General features: G+C 46.9%; 1 protein-coding gene across 2 annotated transcripts; it reads left to right on the plus strand.

Moving 5' to 3' along the window:
* Positions 1-14,051: 14,051 nt before the first annotated feature.
* Positions 14,052-16,341, plus strand: LOC136512388 (tetraspanin-6-like). 2 transcript variants are annotated; one of them, XM_066506353.1, is made up of 3 exons: positions 14,066-15,348; positions 15,550-15,869; positions 16,207-16,341. In XM_066506353.1, the coding sequence occupies exons 1-3, from the start codon at positions 14,848-14,850 to the stop codon at positions 16,244-16,246; spliced, it is 861 nt and encodes a 286-aa protein (XP_066362450.1). In that variant the 5' UTR covers positions 14,066-14,847; the 3' UTR covers positions 16,247-16,341. The 2 variants fall into 2 exon arrangements, with proteins under 2 accessions (XP_066362449.1, XP_066362450.1); XM_066506352.1 differs by having other exon boundaries at positions 14,052-15,348; positions 15,550-16,341.
* The last annotated feature ends 1,764 nt before the right edge of the window (positions 16,342-18,105 follow it).

Raw genomic sequence — 18,105 nt, forward strand, 5'->3', positions numbered from 1 at the left:
GAGCAATGAGTCTTCCTTGTGCCCATACACAAGTATGTGCTCAAAATAATAAGTATGTGACTTGCCTAGAATCTAATGCAACAGCCGATCCTTAACCGACACAGGTAGAACAAATGCAATCCGAGCCTCGCTCGAATGCCCAACCAAGTCTAGATCTAAAGTACCATTCTGCCCGGTCTCCAATTAACATTCATATATATTCCAGGTGATAATAATATAGTAACGACAATAATATATTTCCTATCTCTTGCGGGTGACAGGCAATCACTCGACTTCTACCGGAGTCCTATAGCATAGCAATCTACACAATCCTGACATAGTAGTAAGACTCATAGGATAAACAAATATATATGCAAGTGGGTTCCATTCGACTCCTTAAAACTTAATGCACAAGCATAAATTAAAGTGCAGGACAATAGGGGTTATGCACCGGGGGCTTACCTGGGTAACATATAACCAAAAGTTAGTATTCCATCTTGGTGGCACGATCATCGAGACACCATCTTTTCTGATACTCCAGATGACTCCACAATCCATCATCGTCCCTATTATGGTATGCAATGCGATGCAGAGATGAGGCAACAGTTAATTAACAAGGCAACAACAACTCTTAAAACCAAGCACATACTACGAACTAACAAGCTTGCTCTAATGACTAACGTACTAATCTATGTATCAACATCATCGAGAAAGATGTCATTTCCCAACAAGTGTTTTAGTTATACAATTCCAAGGTGTTTCCTTATCCCATTCTATTGATTTAATCTTTATTCGAAATAGGGCATCATTATCTATCTAACAAACTAATTATTCTAGAGCTAAAAAAATCACAGTGAGCAGCTAATAATATTAAGAATTTACTGTAAAATTTTCAGAGTCAACACTACCACCATTTTCTCACAGAAATTCCCACAAGTTCATATTTTAACAATATTAAACATTTTAAAATAATTAGAGCAACCCTAGAAACATTTTAAAACTAGATGAATCAATTACGCTAATAGATAGATCATAATTTTAGGAGACTAATAAAATTGGTTTGGCATTTTTGTGATTTTTCTATTATTTATTTTCAATTTTTGAAGAGCACTGAATTAACAAAACAAAGAAAACAACAGAAAAAGAAACGGGCCTGAGCGGCTCGGCTCGGCCCGCAGGAGCGCGCGTGGCCTGCTGGCCAGGCACGGCCCCGTGGCGGTGGTACGGGCGCGGGCGGCCCAAGCGGGCAGATAGACCGCGGCCTAGGCGGGGGTAGGGCGCGCGTGTGGGCGTGAGCGGCCCAGGCACGACGGCGATAGGCCGGTCTAGCACGCGGGCGCACGTGGACATGGGCCGCGATCGGTCACGGCTAGGCCAGAAATGGCCCAACACAGACGTGCCCAGGCGCGATAGTAGTTTTGCAAAAACGTCCCCATGCTTCTATCTATTTAGTATGCTACTATTCATATGAGTCACAGTTTTTGTGTTGGGAACCCTAAAAAATTCTCTATTTCAATTTTCTCACCTTGGATCCTTCCTATGGCGTAGCAGAGGAGCAGAGGAGGAGTGGCTCCGGCGGATTCCCACCGGAGGGGCGGCGGCCAGGCGACACAGGAGTAGTAGTGGACCCGGCCATGTTCGCGGGCGTCAACGGCATGGCCAGAGGCGGCCCATGACACCCTAGCCATGCACACACGCGGGTGGCCATGGGGCGATGACGGCGGAGGTGAAGTGGCTCAGCGATGGGGCACGCCGACGATGACTAGACTTTTGGGGAAGCGCGCGGGCCATGATAGGGCTCAGGCCTGGATGCGTCATGGACCGAGGTGAGGCATGGCATGGCAGTTGTTGCAGGGGAGGAGGCATAAAGGAACCCAGCCAGAAAAGATGGCCGGCCATGGTGGGGCATGGATGAACTGGCTGGCCTTGCCGAGCCCACGCTGGAGGTCACCCGGAGCAGCTATCGTGGGCGTGACTAGACGGGAGGCACGGCACGGCGATGACGGCGCACCAGCATGGCAGTGGAGCGGTCAGTGGAGGAGGTACTTAGAGGGGCAGCGCTGCAGGGCCATGGGGGTTCGTGCGCGCTCGCAAGGGAGGGCCAACGACGGTGGGCACAACCATGGTGGGTGCTCGACTCGATAGAGCAAGTAGAGACAGAGGCAAATAGAGGCAGACCGAACGAGTGCAAGAGGAAAAGTGAGGAAACTTGTGTGAGATCGCCATCTACTTCCCAAGCATGGCGTGGGGCAGGGTGGCCTGGGACAGCGTGGCCGACAGGGGCAATGAAGTACGTGACCGTAGTTGCTCGGGTAGGTGGAATGAATGGCCGAGAGAGAGCGGGGTGAGGTAGTTGAGGTGAGCGGCCGAGATCGCTCGCTACATGTGCCGGTTCATGAACAGAGCGCCAACGACATGTCCTCAACACGTTCTAGCAAAGTTCGGTCAATTTTTGCATGAGCATCGTAACTCAAACGTAACCACGACCTACACCACGTCCTAGTATACACCTAACTACAACCGATCATGCGAAAACATGGATGTAGTGCTTAACCATCTTTGTTGGAAATCGAATGCCAAAATGGCATTGTCTACTATCGTTTCATACTTAAAAGAATTCAAGGTTTCAATTAGAACTAACATTCCTAAGCACTTTTGGTTGAATTTTTAAACGGTCAAAACTTTATCAAACTTCACCAACAACCATTTCACGACATAGCACACACTTTATACCAAACAATAGAACCAAAACATCTGGGCATTATTTAACTAATTTTCATTTTATAAATCACCAAAAAGTGTACTTTCAACACAACTTTGAATTTTTGTTGATTCAACGAAAGGGGCAAATTTTAATTTCCAATTTGATTTTTGATCTAGCAAAACCCCTAGTCAACAACATTTGTTTTCCAAAACCCAAGTTTTAGAGATTACATGAAAGATTTAGAGATACATGGTTAAGAGCAACCTAATACAACCGAGCCTTAATCCAAAAGTCAAGATAGACGAGGGCAATGGAGAAACAACAAGATGATGATTATCCAAAACATGGTGTATGACCAACAGATCCAGAAATAGGAGACTAAGAAGTCAAACATCGTGAACCCTAAGACCGAACTAACCAACGGTAGACTTGAACTTCTTTGAAAACTAGATCCTTTCTTCTTCTTAGATTACACAATCACCTCTGACTGACGAACGTAGTCCCACGAATGATGACTGGATCTCGTAGCTCTGCTTTATATTTGAGGGGATGGGAATGGAGAAGAAGAGCAAGAACCAAGGGCATCTTATAGTGGTGAACGGAGGTGGAACGCAATGCACCAAGAGTGGAGATGGCATGGATGGGATACACTGTCGGTTCACGTGGTGGGGATAAGGAAGGTCATGGTGCGCTCCCTACGCGAGTGATAGAGAGGATAAGGAGAGGAGAGGGAGAGGAGAGGAGAGGGTTCGCTCGACGAGGAAGGTAGGCAGGCGACCGTGTCCCCAAAAAGAAGGAAAGGAGGGGGAAAGGGGGGGTCTGGCATGGGGACGAGAGCATGGGGTTGAGAGCTAACCGGATGCTGGGAAAAGGAGAAACACACAGCACACGAAGACTGCGAGTGTGGCATGATGTTGCGGCTACGCGATAATGGGTGCTAAAGGGCCCGACACAGACGGCGTCCATAGAACATGCAGCTAAATGACCCAGCATGCGTAGCATGATCAAGCTAGACATAGGGCTTGGGACATGACGTCTACTCAGGCTTTTACAATCACCCCCGACTACCCACGGCTAACTTTCCTTACTACTGTTCTTTTTCTTTCCCTTCCTTGACCACATCCGTCTTTTATGTAAACTAAGACCAAGTCATACGTTCTTCCTCCAAAACCACATTCTCTTGCTTACCTTGAGAGAACACTATTTCATCAACCCGTTGTGGATTTCCCGTTTGGAACACCCGAATATTTCCAAGGAGAATATTTGTAGCAAAAGCAATACAGCGGTGTAACTTGGTAAAGGTACTTGGTCAACAACCTCGATACCAACGCGTGCTGAGCAACGTCACCATGTGGCAGTTGTTCCACAGGGGCCCTCAGTTTCATCGCGGCACCATAAGCAATTAACCAGGCAACTATTACCAACTTACACGCCATGAAGGCGGTGGGGTCATAGACCACAAAATAAGAGAAGTATTGCAAGGGAAGATTCAAACAACAAGGGTTCCTTTCACAACAATGAATTTGATTTAAGGAGATTCAAGTGTTCTGCTAGGACATCCACAATTAGTCGATACAGTGTCCTATGTTATCCAATCACGGCTGGTCTACTGGCATCTGAATGGCAACTTCTCTTGTAACCCATTTAACATCGTCTTCAAAGACTCTAAGCACATCTCATGAAACTTAAGGGTAGATGGATGCAATAAACACAGCGAAATAAACAAAATGCACATCCCAAACGTCCTTATGTTGGTACAACATACAGACACTCACTCTCCCATTCATGACACATCGTTCACCTCTCCTACGATCGACTACCTCAACAACTATGGACGAAATACAATGGAAAGATTATAATACCAGTGGACAGCGACGAAAGGCACTACTAACTATGGGTACATCATCCCAAGGCAACTAATCTACTTTGGACCATGCCCTAGCCATGGATCTGCTTCCTCTCTTGGTAGTGGCTGAGTGAGAAGAATCAAGGGTTCTACTTTCGACACTTCCAAGGGTGGAGGTGCTGGCAGTACTGCAACATCGGTTCTCCTTCTTTCTGGTGGGTGGACAGGGATCCTCTCCATGATCAAGGGATCCTACCATTCAACAACCAGCATCCTCTGCTTGGCCCTGGTGACAAGGTAGGCCTCACCTAGCTGATGGGCATGCCGATCTTTGGCCTCCTTCAGAGCTTCTGACATGGCGGTCTCTCGACTCTCAGTGGCTGCCACACTAGCATGCGCTTCGGCAAGCTACACCTAGAGCATCCTGGAGGAGATCTTGGCTTCCTCAGCTCACCAAAGGCACTTCCTTAGCTCCGAGGCTTGCTGATCATACTGCTCATCCAGAGCAAGCAGGTACATGGTCTAGTGCACCATGGTAGGACTATCCTCTTGCGCATCCCACCCTTGCAAAGCCTCCATGCGAGCCTTCCATGCCCATCGATTCTTTTCCAAAGGTGGAAAGAACCTCATGGGAGTATGAGCAATGGGCTCTTCATAGATCTGGCAAAGGTACTGCAAGGCTTTGCGGGCCACAACCTAGTAGGTGTCGACAAAGCAAAACCTAGTTGCTGTCACATTCTAGGCTTTAGTGATGTCGGGAAACTCTTCACTCTTCCCAATATAGATGGTAACCTCACACCGCTAGGTGCCATGCTTCTCATACTCATGACCCTCATACTTGGGACAATCTTTGACTCTGAGCTTCTGCAGGGTGGAATGCAGGATTCTGGGAAAACCCTCAATGTTCAGGCAGTAACTACTAACCCAGGCTCCTGCCATCCCTGGTGGTGGTTGTGAGGAACGACTGAGCGAAAAGCTTGCTCAAAGGAAAAGCAAGACGAGCTAAAGTGCACCGAGTGGTGGTATCAAGGCCTGTGGGGGGTACCACCCTAGATACCCACAGGGGCGGCCAAGCCCACAAGACGAAGCCTTGCGGGGCATGACTCTGCTCGGCGCCTTCCACAAGACATGGGGAAGATATCCTGAAGATGCTACCGTGATCTGTTAGGATACGTATGATCCCATGATGCTTGTAATCTGTTATTACTTTCCGGTTATCTCTCATATCTAACCGACTTGTAACCCTATCCCCCGGACTATATAAGGCGGGCAGGGACCCCCTCCAAAATCACGGCATATCATACGATAGCTAATACAAATCAACAGACCATAGGAGTAAGGTATTATGTTGTACTGACGGCCTGAACCTGTATAACTCGTGTGTCTCTGTTGCCTTCTTATTCTTGATCACGCGCTCCTCTACCGATCAATCTACCTTCATGGGATACCCCTCGGAGGACTGCCGACGATATTCTATCGACAGTTGGCGCGCCAGGTAGGGGTGTGCGTGCTGTTTTCTTGTCGAATAAGATGGCTTTTTCCACAGGCTCTTCATCCCTCCCGTAGCCCGGCCAGATCTTCATGGTCGGATCCATCTCGTGGGTCATCAACGCTGACGGAGTTGGAGAGCTCCTTGAGCTGGTGTAGATCCGTTCTACGCCGACCACCCTTGCTCCCGCAGCTGCAGATCCAATCTTAGAACCGCTTCTGAGGTTGCCTTCATCGACAACTCGCCGCCCGCTTCCTCGCTACCAGAGGAGGCAGATCAACAACGACGATCTGATCGTATCCATCGATCGGGTCGATCTGAAGCTTGCCGATTGCCTCTCCATCACCGAATTAGCTCTAGACACTATGGTTCAGCGCCGACCACCCTACCATACGCATCTATCGGAAGCCGCTCGGCAAACTCCAAGGGTTACAGCCCTACCCTATGGGCTCGACAACACCACCGCTACATACCAACACGCCCTGAGGGGCAAATTCATCGACCAGGTGGGGGATATCCATCATCTTGCCGACCAGATCGCCGATCAGCTCCCGCCAACAGTCAACATGCTGCACGCAAGCCGAGGCCTCGGAGCATCCCTCCAAACCATCCTAGAGGAGAATCCAGACTTCGAGTCCTAGGGCTCCACCGAGACCCTTGCTGAAACCTTCACCGAGCAACCCCCTCTCCCACCTTTCCGGGGTGGCGCGATCTTCAACGTCAGCATCGATAGCCCCCCAGAACGGTGAAACCAATGAGGAACGCGCTGCTCATGAAAACAGGAACGTTAACCGTGCGCAAGGCCGCAAAAACGAGCGCGCCCTTGCGATGGCCGAGGCTGCTCGCGACAACCAATTCGACTCACAAGGAAGGTCACTCCATCGCAACCTCAACGAAGATTTTCTCCGCGTTGACGGTCACGACGTCTTCAAAACTCCAAGCGCCAATCTGGCGATGGCCGCCAATGAACTCGCCCACCTCCCACAGACGCTCGAGCTCGCCAAGGTTGCCGCTATGCTTAAAGCGGCACACTATCAAGTCAATGAGATCCGAGAGGATCAAAGACCTTCGTGCTCCACCAGCACCATTCGCCGATCAGCTATGCCTAGATTCAATCACCGCCAAAGTCAAAGCCATTTCGCCGACCAGTCACTACCTCTCCAGGGGGGAGCTGGGGGCCACCGAGCTGAGCATCATCGCCAGCACGACTAGGAGGTCAAACAGGACACTCGAGTGCACCTCAGTAACCTTCAGGATGCACGACGGCATATCGAGCAGCGTCGCTTCGGCCGCCATGAAGATGAAGTACGCCGCCGCCAGGAATACGAGTGAGAGTACGGTGATCCAGACTCAGCTCTGGAGCCGATCGCCGCCGGCAACGCTGTAGACAACAGCGCCGACAACCCGGAAGGTCCCCCAGCTTTCACCAGGGCGCTCCGAACACTCAAGTGGCCCTATGATTTTAAAATCATCAGGGTCGAGCCCTATGAGGGAAGGATGAACCCAACTCAGTGGCTGTAGGCTTATGCCACTGCTGTTCGCGCCGCTGGAGGAGACACCAACGTAGGGACGTAAATAATCAACAGTAACCGTAACTCTGAAATACGATTATGTCTCGCAAGCTAACGAGCTAGCTCTAATAACTAACATACTAAGCCATGTATCCACGTGGTCAAGTGAGGCTCGTTTCTGGAAAAATGTTTTCGTTCTACAAACCCCCAATTATTTTGACATTTGATTGATTAAATATATATTTTCATACTAGGGCTCATTTAATTACCTAAACAAACTAGTTCCTATAGAGCTACAAAAATTACAGTGAGCACCTAATAATGTTAGGAATTTACTGAAAAATTTCAGGGCCAGTACTACTACCAATTCATTACAATAATTCCTACAATTTCATGTTTTACCCATTTTAAGTGCTTCAAATTAATTAGTTTACTCTTGAAAATTCTACGAAACTATGTGAACAAGATACATTAGCAGATAGGTAATGATTTTAGGAACCTAACAAAATTGGTTTCATAATTTTTGGTCAACTACACAAATCTCTGTTGAATTTACAATTTTAGCTTAGAAGCTAAATTAGCAAATACTTGGAAAAAGAAAAGGGCTGACCTTAACCCAATCCGGCCCGACGGCCCTGCGCGGGGTACAATGCGCACCAAGACCGGGACACCCGCACACGGTGGTATTCTTGCAAAAGAGACCATGTACTTCTTCGTAATAGCACAACCTCCCTACATACTATTCTCCTGGTCATCATTTTTGCAAATGGGCCCCCGAATGTTGCCGACTTCACCACGAGGAGGTCCCTAGACTCCCCGCGCTCACCGCAGCAGCGGCCGACGGCAGAGGGCAGCTACACCGGGCTACCAAGGCTCGCTAAGACAAGAGTAAGGGGCCGACCTCAATCCACGGCTAAACGCGTATGGCTAGGTGGCGGTTGGAGTTCAGGGACACAGCACTGCGAGCTACCACGGCGACTGGCCATTTGCGGCGGCGGTGTGGCCGTTCCCCCAAACCTATGCGCTCATGGGAGAGTGAAAGTGGTGGAGAAGCATTAGGAGCTCACTAGTGTTCATGCTACGGTGGCGGTTGAGATGGAGGAGCGACGAGGCGACCCGGCCATGTGCGCCCACACCTCATGGTGGCATGCCGAGCGTGGCACCAGCGCATCACCGCAGCGATGGTGGGCCTCCTAAACAAAGCAACGCGAGTGCCAAGTGGAGGGGGTCAATGCGAGTTTATGGTCTCAAGCAATCGAACTTCTATTGCTCCAATCCTACCTCTCTTCCTAGTTCTAGGTCACGGCGGCGACCATGGCCCGTGATGAGCAAAATGCCCAATTGACCATCGATAGCCCATGGCCGGGTGTGGAAGAGATGGAGCACCTAATGGGCTTTTGGTGCCACCTACTGGCGCAAAGATTCGATTTGTGGAGGACCAGATCTAAGCGAATTGGAGGGTGGAAAAGGCGAGCTCTAGCTGTGCCCTTTGTGGAGAAGCACACGTGCACGGGCGAAAGGCTTAAGATGGCCAACCCTGGTCACTGGCTATGACACAAGCACGTGCACGCGATTGATGAATGTTGACTTGGCGCGACGCGCTTAATTCGCAGTGACCAAACCCGAGCCGAGCTCTCCATGGCGTCTAGCGGGGCAAGGCAAGGCAGGGAAGCATCCCATCGCTTCTACGGTCGGGCCACTGTTTTGACACGGCGACAGGGCTCCAATGCATAGACTGGCATGGTAGGTAGAATGAGGGGCGGGGCGGTAGCCACGTCGGCCCAGCCATGATGGCCGCAGACCGGACCTGACCTGGTGTACGACACGATGGCCAGCCGACCGAGCCCGGCAAGCCCACGGGCAGCGGCAGGAGCAATGCCGTGGCCCTACTAGGAACGGGCAGGCAGAACCAGGAATGCCGCGCGACAATGACCAGACGCGCGCGCCGACAGAGCGGCAACCGCCCGACCACGCTTGAGCTCATCGCCAGCCACGCCATGCATGCGGTTACCGCGAACTCCGACTAAGCGGTTGCCACCAGTGACTTGCTAGATTTTTAAAGTGAATCAAAGGCTGTCGATCAACTCAACTAGTGTCCAACTAATTACGCTAACTCGAGGCTTGTACTACCCACTAGCTAGCGAAGCAAATCTTACGCCCTAAGAGCAACTAGAGAGGGAGATAGAAGCATGCCAAAACGAACTCGTCGTGCCGACGTCAGTTCGCGAACGGAGCACCAAAACATGACTATTACGCGTTCTAAGGGGTTTTGGGCAAATTTTTACGAGTTCTGCGTGACAACCAACATTACTATAATCCACACCATGCCCAAGTGCTCATCTTGATGCAATCAACTGTACAAAAACATGGATATATTGATTAATCATTTTGTCAAATTTTAAATGCCAAAATGGCATTGTCTACAATTCTTTTCTGACTTAGACAGAGTAAAGGCTTAGTTAGAACTAACAACCTTTAGCGCTTTTGCCATAATTTTTAATATGCCTAAACCTAAGTATTTCCAACCACTAAGCATTACATGCACTAGTTCACACGTTATACTAACTCATAGAAACAAAACATCTAGGATCTACTTAACTGGTTGTTCAATATAATTCGCCAAATATTGATATATATATTTTTTAAACATAAGTTCAAGTGCTTTGAATTTATAATCCGAGTAACTTGTTTTGGTAATTCCTCTTATGTCTAAATCTTGGCGCTAAACAAGCTTGTAACACCCGGGGTGTTACAAAGTGGATGCAGGGCTACGTCCGGTCGCGGTGGACCTGACGCGTCCAATCGCGCAAAAAGCGGCTCTAGAACCTTACTGGAACCGACCTGATGCGCGGGTTGCCGAGGTGATCGGCGCGTCCAGTCGATTGTTGGAGGCGTGCGGAGCAGCGTTGATCTGACGCGATGTGGGAGCATCAGGTGGTGGCTCACCGCATCCGGTCATCACTTAAGCGATCACGCTGAGTCACTTGACCATTGGAATTTACGCGCAATGTTGAACATGAGTGACACGTGGACGACATCGGTTGTCTAGACGCTGAGGCGTGCTTCCGATCACATCTGATCGGCGCGTCCGGTCAGCCCGAGGACAGTGAGGTGCAGTAGCCCAATGGCTCTATTTGTGGGGGCTCTTTATTTAAGCCCCTTTTCTGGCCCAATTTGCAATGACATAGCAACCTTGTGAGCTTAGCCAAAGCCCTTCCACTCATCTCCATCATTGATATATCGTCTTTGTGAGATTGGGAGTGAATCCAATTGCATTGCTTGAGTGTTTGCATCTAGAGGCACTTGGTGTTTATGTTTCGCTGCGGGATTCGCTTGTTACTCTTGGTGGTTGCCGCCAGCTAGACGGCTTTGAGCAGCGAGGATCGTCGAGCGAAGGTTGGTGATTGTCTCTGGCTCCGATCATAGTGATTGTGAGGGGTTCTTGACTTTTCCCCGGCGAAAAGCCAAAAGGTACTCTAGTGGATTACTCGAGGCTTGTGTGATCCTCATCTTGTGTTGGTTGTGCGGCACCTAGTTGCGGGTTTGGCGTGTGATACCAATTAGCGCGTGAACCTCTAAGTGAGTGAATCGCCACAACGAGGACTACCTTGCCGGCAAGCAAGTGAACCTCGATAAAAAATCTTGTGTCATCTTGTTCCGAGGATTTCATTGGTTATCTTGTGATTGATTGATTGGCTCCATCTTGTGATTGGCTCACTCCCCGACGCGTCGGTATAATCATCACCATCCTCTCTTGTATTTACTTTTCTAGCGTGTAAGCTAAGCTCTTTAGTGTAATTAGTTTTGAGAGCTAGCTTGCGTCGGGTTTAGTGGTTAGTGAGGCTCTTTAGTTAGTATTTGAGAGCTCACTAACTTAGTGGTAGTGACTTAGCATTGTGTGCTTAGAGACTATAGCAACTAGAATTGTGGTAGGTGGCTGTGCAGTAGGCTAACGCAACACTCGTTTCGCCGTTTAATTGTCTAACATCTTTGCTAAGTATTGTAGAAATTTTCAATAGGCTATTCACCCATCGCCATTAGAACCTTTCAGAGGTGTACTGTTATTAGATCAGCTTTTTTTTTATCCTGCATTCCGCTTTCGCAGAGAGAGATAGAGACTTGTTGGGCTTGTTGTCTGCTCCATCTGAAACCCGCTCAAAAAAAAAACTGAAAACTAACCCTTCTGAGGTCTCCAGTGAAACTGTAAAAGTATCTTTTCGTTTTTGCTTTTTTTTTTTTTGCAAGCCAATGAATCCCACTGTCACCCAAGATTTGCGATCGCCACTGCCACCCAAGTAAAAGTCGTCGTTCACTTTTGTTTAACATTTAGGCCGTTTAGACGATAATTAAATGGGTTAAATGGTCTAAACATTTTTGTATAGTAGCACTAAATATGTATAGAAAATATACATATTTACTTATATAAAAATAAATATTCTATTAAATATTTTTTAAAATAAAAAAACTAAATCCTGCCCCACCTCTTGTCACTACGATGTTAATTAGCAATCTCGTAGCTTTAATCTTTCAATGACTAAATTGTAAATCAAATGACCGTTAAGCTCATGTAATCATGTTCAATTAACTCGATTATGTTTAGTCCATTCAGTCGGGTTTTTTTTATTAAGTCTTAGGGGGGAGGGGGGGAGAATCCCCCACCTGAGCATTTCATTGATTGTTGGCTCTTAAAGCCAGATAGGTTTACAAACATTCAATTTTACATTTTCTGTGCTATATGATTACATTCCCTTTGACATCACAGAGCACCAAATCGTCGCAATGGTTCGATCTTCTTGTGGCAGTCGTGCTCCCCATAGATAAGCTTCAGATTTACATGCCGCCAAAGTTGCATTCAAGCTCATTTGCTCACCTCTGAATACCGGATTGTTCCGCCTTTTCCATATATTCCAACAGCATAAGATCAAGAAGGTACTGAAGTATTTTTGCCGGTATATGACCTGGTGGTTGTATCTACCTTAGAGCCTCAACTGACCAATCTTCATTAGTTGTTATCTGAACTGCATTCCATAATGGTTTTAATATTTTAAATGTCTAGCCGTTTAATTCACGTTTTATGACAGCGCGGACGGTCTTCATTCACCGTTTAAATGACCATTTAGGCGAATGGTGCTATTAGGTCAGCGGACTAGTTGCCTAGCTGCTTAAAAAAATCTGTGATTCATATTATGAACCAGTTAATAATCCTGTGAACTGGTAGTTTGGAGCTCCTAAATCCCGCTCAATCCCTTTGGAGACGGATTAACCGAACTAAAAAGACCTTCCGTAGTTCCGTGGATCTTCACGAGCTCTAAAGCTTCGTGCTGGTACAGTGGCGCAGCACTTTCCCATTTCGACTTTTTCCCACACGACAAGCTTTTCCCTTTTCTGGATCTTCCCTTGTCACAGCAGAGTCACCATTGGGCACTGCCGCACTGGCACTACTCATCGTCATCTTCTCACCCCTGCAGTGCAGTGCAGGCTGCAACGCAATCACAAGTGAATCATTGCGTCAGGACCTTTGGCCTTTGCGCTGCATGTACATGTACTTCCCTGATTTCGATTCCTTCGTCCACTGCACACTTCGGTTTCAGTTTCATCATACGCTGATTCCGTGATTCCATCACCACATGTTAATGATACTCCGTCATGCTTCAGAGCTCAAACAGCATGCTGACTACCGCCCTGTTCGCTTAACTGATAAGCCATAGCTAAAAGTACTGTCGACTGATTTGTTGTGAGAGAAAAATAATATTCGTTGACTGAAAAAGTACGGCTTATAAGACAAGCGAACAAGTATACGTTCTTGTACTCAAGGCGGCCATTATATCAGTGCCAGGAGCTCAAAACAAGCATCATCAACCGACAGCTGCGACGCTTAAACCACAACAACATAGCAGGATTAGCAGCATAAACCCTCGTTTTCTCAAAGGTAAACGGAACAGCATTGCAGTATATGAGTAGAATACTCCAGAGTAGCTAGCTCTCGAGCAGCTCGACGTTCCTGGATCCGGACGCCTGGTGCGCTTTCTGTCTACCAAGCACTACAACATTCATTCACATCAGAACCTAAGATAAAAAGCAACCAAAAAAGGCAGGGCGCCGACCGCCGACGTAAACCAACCAAGCCGCCATTATTCAAGCCACCAAAGAAATTCTTAGCGCCCCCATTTGTCGTCTGTCTGAACAAATCCCAAGCGCTGCCTCCACCTGATTGAGCTTATCCTGCTGAAAGGGCAAAAAAAAGAGAGAAGGAAATCAGTCAGCAAAGCAGCAAAAGCAAGTGCATATGGCGGACTTTTTTAATTTGCAAATGCCCTGGGCAAGACAACTAAGGGCCCTCCTTTACTTGCAAAGCGAATACTGGGATGATGCGGCCATAAAGCAGAATTGCTTCATGCACTTGAACTCATTCATGCCAAAGGGCATCTTCCCTCCCTCCCCTCCCCTCCCTCATCCTTGAGAGCCCAGAACCAAGAACTGCAAAACCTTTTCAGTTTTTTACTTCATGATTAAGCATCAAGTTGGGGCTAAGGCATCCTCGCTCACACATCCCCAACAATTCCCACCATAATTCTGCAGCTTTTTTTCGAGCAGAATCGATACCCATGGAACAAATTCAAATCGAAGGGATGTTTTATTCTTATTCCACGATACAAGCAAACTGTAGCGAGTGGATATGAACAACAGATGCCCCTTTGACATATTACTACAGAAACTCACTCGTGGGACAATACAACAATACGCTTCTTTGGTGCTCCGGATTTGGTATAATGTTCCCAACTACAGAAGCTTCAAAAAACTGAACAGCAGCAGAACTGTATTTCACGCGCAAAAGATATTTGAAAGAGAGAAAATTAGAGGGCAAAGGCACAAAACACGGCAGGCAACCATAAGAAAACATACACACGTCAGGATGGTAGATGGTAGTGCAAAGAGCTAAAAGCTTCAATAAAAGAGTGAGGATGCAAAGAAAGAAAGAGGCGCCTAAGATTTCCAAAACCAACACAGCATTATTAAAGACAGACCACCACAAAGCAAAGCCAAGCATAGAATACACCCAAGCAAACCCCTTGAGGAGGCGCATGCACAGTCATCAGGATCAAAAAGCTGTCCAAGGGAAGAAGAAAAGAAAAGCACTCACGCTTGCACCAGACCACTCAGAGAAGCGCCACCCAAACCAGTAGAGCAGGGACACGCCAAAACCAAGAGCATGACCCAGCATCATCAATCATAGCCACATCATATAAACCAAGCACAGAGCACCCAAGAAAACAACATCAAGAGCAGACATCAACAGCCGGGAGAAACAGCGTCAAAGATGTACCCTTACCGCATGAGCAACGTGATGATTGGCTACCTCAACCTGGCCACTCTCCTTGCCTCGATTCCGATCATCGGGGCGGGGCTCTGGCTGGCCAAGGGCTCCACAACCACGTGCTCGTCGATCCTGCAGACGCCGCTCCTCGTCATCGGCTTTGCCGTGCTCCTCATCTCTCTTGCTGGTTTTGTGGGCGCCTGCTTCCATGTCGCCTGGGCGCTGTGGCTGTACCTCGTCGCCATCATACTCCTCATCGCTTTCCTTCTTGGGCTCACCGCGTTCGGGTTCGCAGTCACGGCAGGAGGCGGAGGCACACAGGTGTATGGTAGGCCTTACAGGGAGTACCACATCACTGACTACTCCTCATGGCTCCAGAAGCACATGCAGGACATCAAGTACTGGCGCCCAGCCCTCGCCTGTGTAGTTGGATCCAAGGCCTGTCCCAAGATTGAAAACTGGACTCCCATGGATTACCTCCAGCATGATCTCACGCCAATACAGGTTTGCACCTCACCGCTGATCTATTCTATTACCTATTCATTTCTCTCTGTTGTTGCTTCTGTTTTCTTTCAGTATTCATAGTGCAACCAATCTCTATTCTGTTAAAACCTGAATTGATTGTCTATTACTAGTATTTTCAGTATTTCAGCTGCTTCTGCCTTCTACTACTCTAATGCGCTGCAACTGTCAACTATCCTGCAGTCTGGCTGCTGCAAGCCACCAACAGCGTGCCAATACAGTGGAGGCATGCCTGTCGGGGCGCAGGATGAGGACTGCTACCGGTGGAACAATGCCCCAGACATCCTCTGCTACCAGTGCAACTCGTGCAAGGCCGGTGTGATGGAGCAGATCCGCCAGGACTGGCACAAGATCGCTGTCCTCGATGTCATCGTGCTCGCCGCTCTCATCTGCATCTGCGCCTGTGGCTGCTGCGCCTTCAGAAACGCTCGCCGCTCTCTGTCCGAGTACCCATACGGGGTAAACCAAATGTCCAAGATAAACCCACGCTGGGACTACTACTGGTACTCTAAGCAAAATAGTTCAGTTGTTTACTCCCTTCTTTCCCATTTAGCACCTCTTTCTCGTAAAATTGATTTTACCACTGAAAATGTAAAAATACATAGGCAAAAGGACAAGGTAAGGAAGCTTATCGAGCATAAACAATCCCATGACCAAAAGAAAACATCAATCATTATGAAGTTATTTATCAAGGATAAAAGAGACAGTTTTCTATTGTATCGCTACATTCATCACAACTATAATTATTCTTTTGCAGTATATATATATATATATCCCAGCTTTTATCCCTATTTGTTTTCTATGGTTTTTAACACTGCTTTGTGGTTTTGTTTGCTGTAGGTGGCGATGGTTCCGTGGTAGAAGAGAACAGCTCTACTAGGCTAGCTCTAGCTTCTCAATGTTTGTATGATATTTTGCTCCTATCTTATATTGAAAAGATAATAATACTTGAGAGCTGTGTTAGCCCTTGCAGTACTCTATTTGTTTCAAGTTGTACAGCTTCTTCCAGGTCTGCATAATTAAGCTTCTGTAGATATTTGAGTTAAGAGGAGACTAAGCCATGAAGTAAAAGAGATGCCTAGTTTTTCCAATATGGTAGCCAACATTGTATCATGTAGAATTATATATGGCGAATTCAGGACAGAAGTGACTCCATGTGTATGGGGGAAACCAAACCACACAAGCAACTATGCCTATTCTACTGTTGGCGTGACTTCTATATTTTATTATGTTCTGAACATGGCTACCTTATGATATGATAGCACTGGATTCCCTACACTGAAGTTAAATTGGAGACAGGCTATTCAGTAGCCATGGAATTTTGATGCACTTAAACCTTTATTCACTGTGCAGCACAATTGCAAGATTCGCTGCATGATAACCTATATGAAAACTTCATGCAAGATGTAAGAAACAGGCAAATAATTTCCATTTGAGTCAAACTGTTGTACATTCCACAGCATAACTACTAACTGCTCCCAAGTACTAACTGTAACTAGATATGTCTCCAAAAGCTCATTTCTGTTCATTTATAACTCCAGGTAATTGATCTACAACAGTTTCCGCTTTTCACTGGTGCAGTATTGCCCGAATTTGAACACAGATAAGCAATGTTTCGGAAACATATTCACAGGAATTCCAGCAATAAACAATTTTTGGCACATTATAAAAAAAACAAAAACAAAAAAAGAATCTCATGCAAGCATAATCAGTCACGGTGATCATCTTTTATTGGTATTGATTGTCATAGAATATATTCACATTGACCTTTTATTGCACGCAAAATTGGTATATCCCAGCTTTTATCCCTATTTGTATGGCACGCAAACAATTTTATTGCACGCAATTTGATTTCAATCGGAATAACAAAACCCCAATCACAAAGTGAGAATCTCAAAAAGGTGCCAAGGGCTTATTGGACCAGATGTGTCTCCAGTTCTGAAATAATCTGTGTTTTGAAAGCCAAGTATCCTGTGACCCATGTCATTTTAGAAGAGTCTAGCAAGGAAACTGCTGGAAAGAATGACTGTGTTGTCCAATGGGGTGTACCTAGTGTCCTAGGGTTCCAAACTGGACATATAAACTACAGTTCTTATCCACTGCGAATTCTGGAACACATCATTAGCAAGAAACTAGTGTTTGGAAGGGTTTTTCTAGCCATCCCGTTTATGTAAAGTTTTCCTTTTTCCTCTCTTAATGAAATGACATGCAGATCTCCTGTGTTGTTCAAGAAAAAAGAATAGTCAATGCAGAACCCATGTGACCCCAATAGAGAATGATTTAGAGCAGTAGGAGCCTGAACCCAGCTGAAACTTCTTATTTCTAGTAAACTGTTATCTTCAAGTTCAAAGTATTGAAAACCACTCAATAAGATTTAAAAAGTTTGTATTTGATTGAAACTAACCGTTTCAAAGATGCCAAGAACAGTAGAATCCTTGAGGATCCATCATGAAACGCTGTATTGAGGCCATCACAGGTATAGTAGTTTATATACTTGGTTGGAAGCAGCCAGGGCAGACCATGTTGCTGACCACCCCCACCTCTTGATAGGCTATGGCTTTCATGGATGTAAAAGGAGCAATCTTCCAGTTGAGGAGGTCAAACCATGCAAAGGGCATGGATCATTATGTAGCAACCACTCGCAAGCATGAACCAAAATTGTCAAGGAGATACATTTTGGAGAGGTGGGACAAGAGTAATGCAGACAGGAACTGAGATACAATGAAGAGTGCCACTTGG

Source organism: Miscanthus floridulus, chromosome 16 (assembly GCF_019320115.1).
Source record: "Miscanthus floridulus cultivar M001 chromosome 16, ASM1932011v1, whole genome shotgun sequence".
In the NCBI taxonomy this organism is placed as follows: Eukaryota; Viridiplantae; Streptophyta; class Magnoliopsida; order Poales; family Poaceae; genus Miscanthus; species Miscanthus floridulus.

What these genes read in the sequence shown, in the direction of transcription:
- LOC136512388 (XM_066506352.1), top strand. Translation starts at nt 14,848, where the DNA reads ATGTACCCTTACCGCATGAGCAACGTGATGATTGGCTACCTCAACCTG. An exon ending in ATGATCTCACGCCAATACAG is followed by an intron (nt 15,349 to 15,549) that starts GTTTGCACCTCA and finishes ACTATCCTGCAG; the next exon opens with TCTGGCTGCTGCAAGCCACC.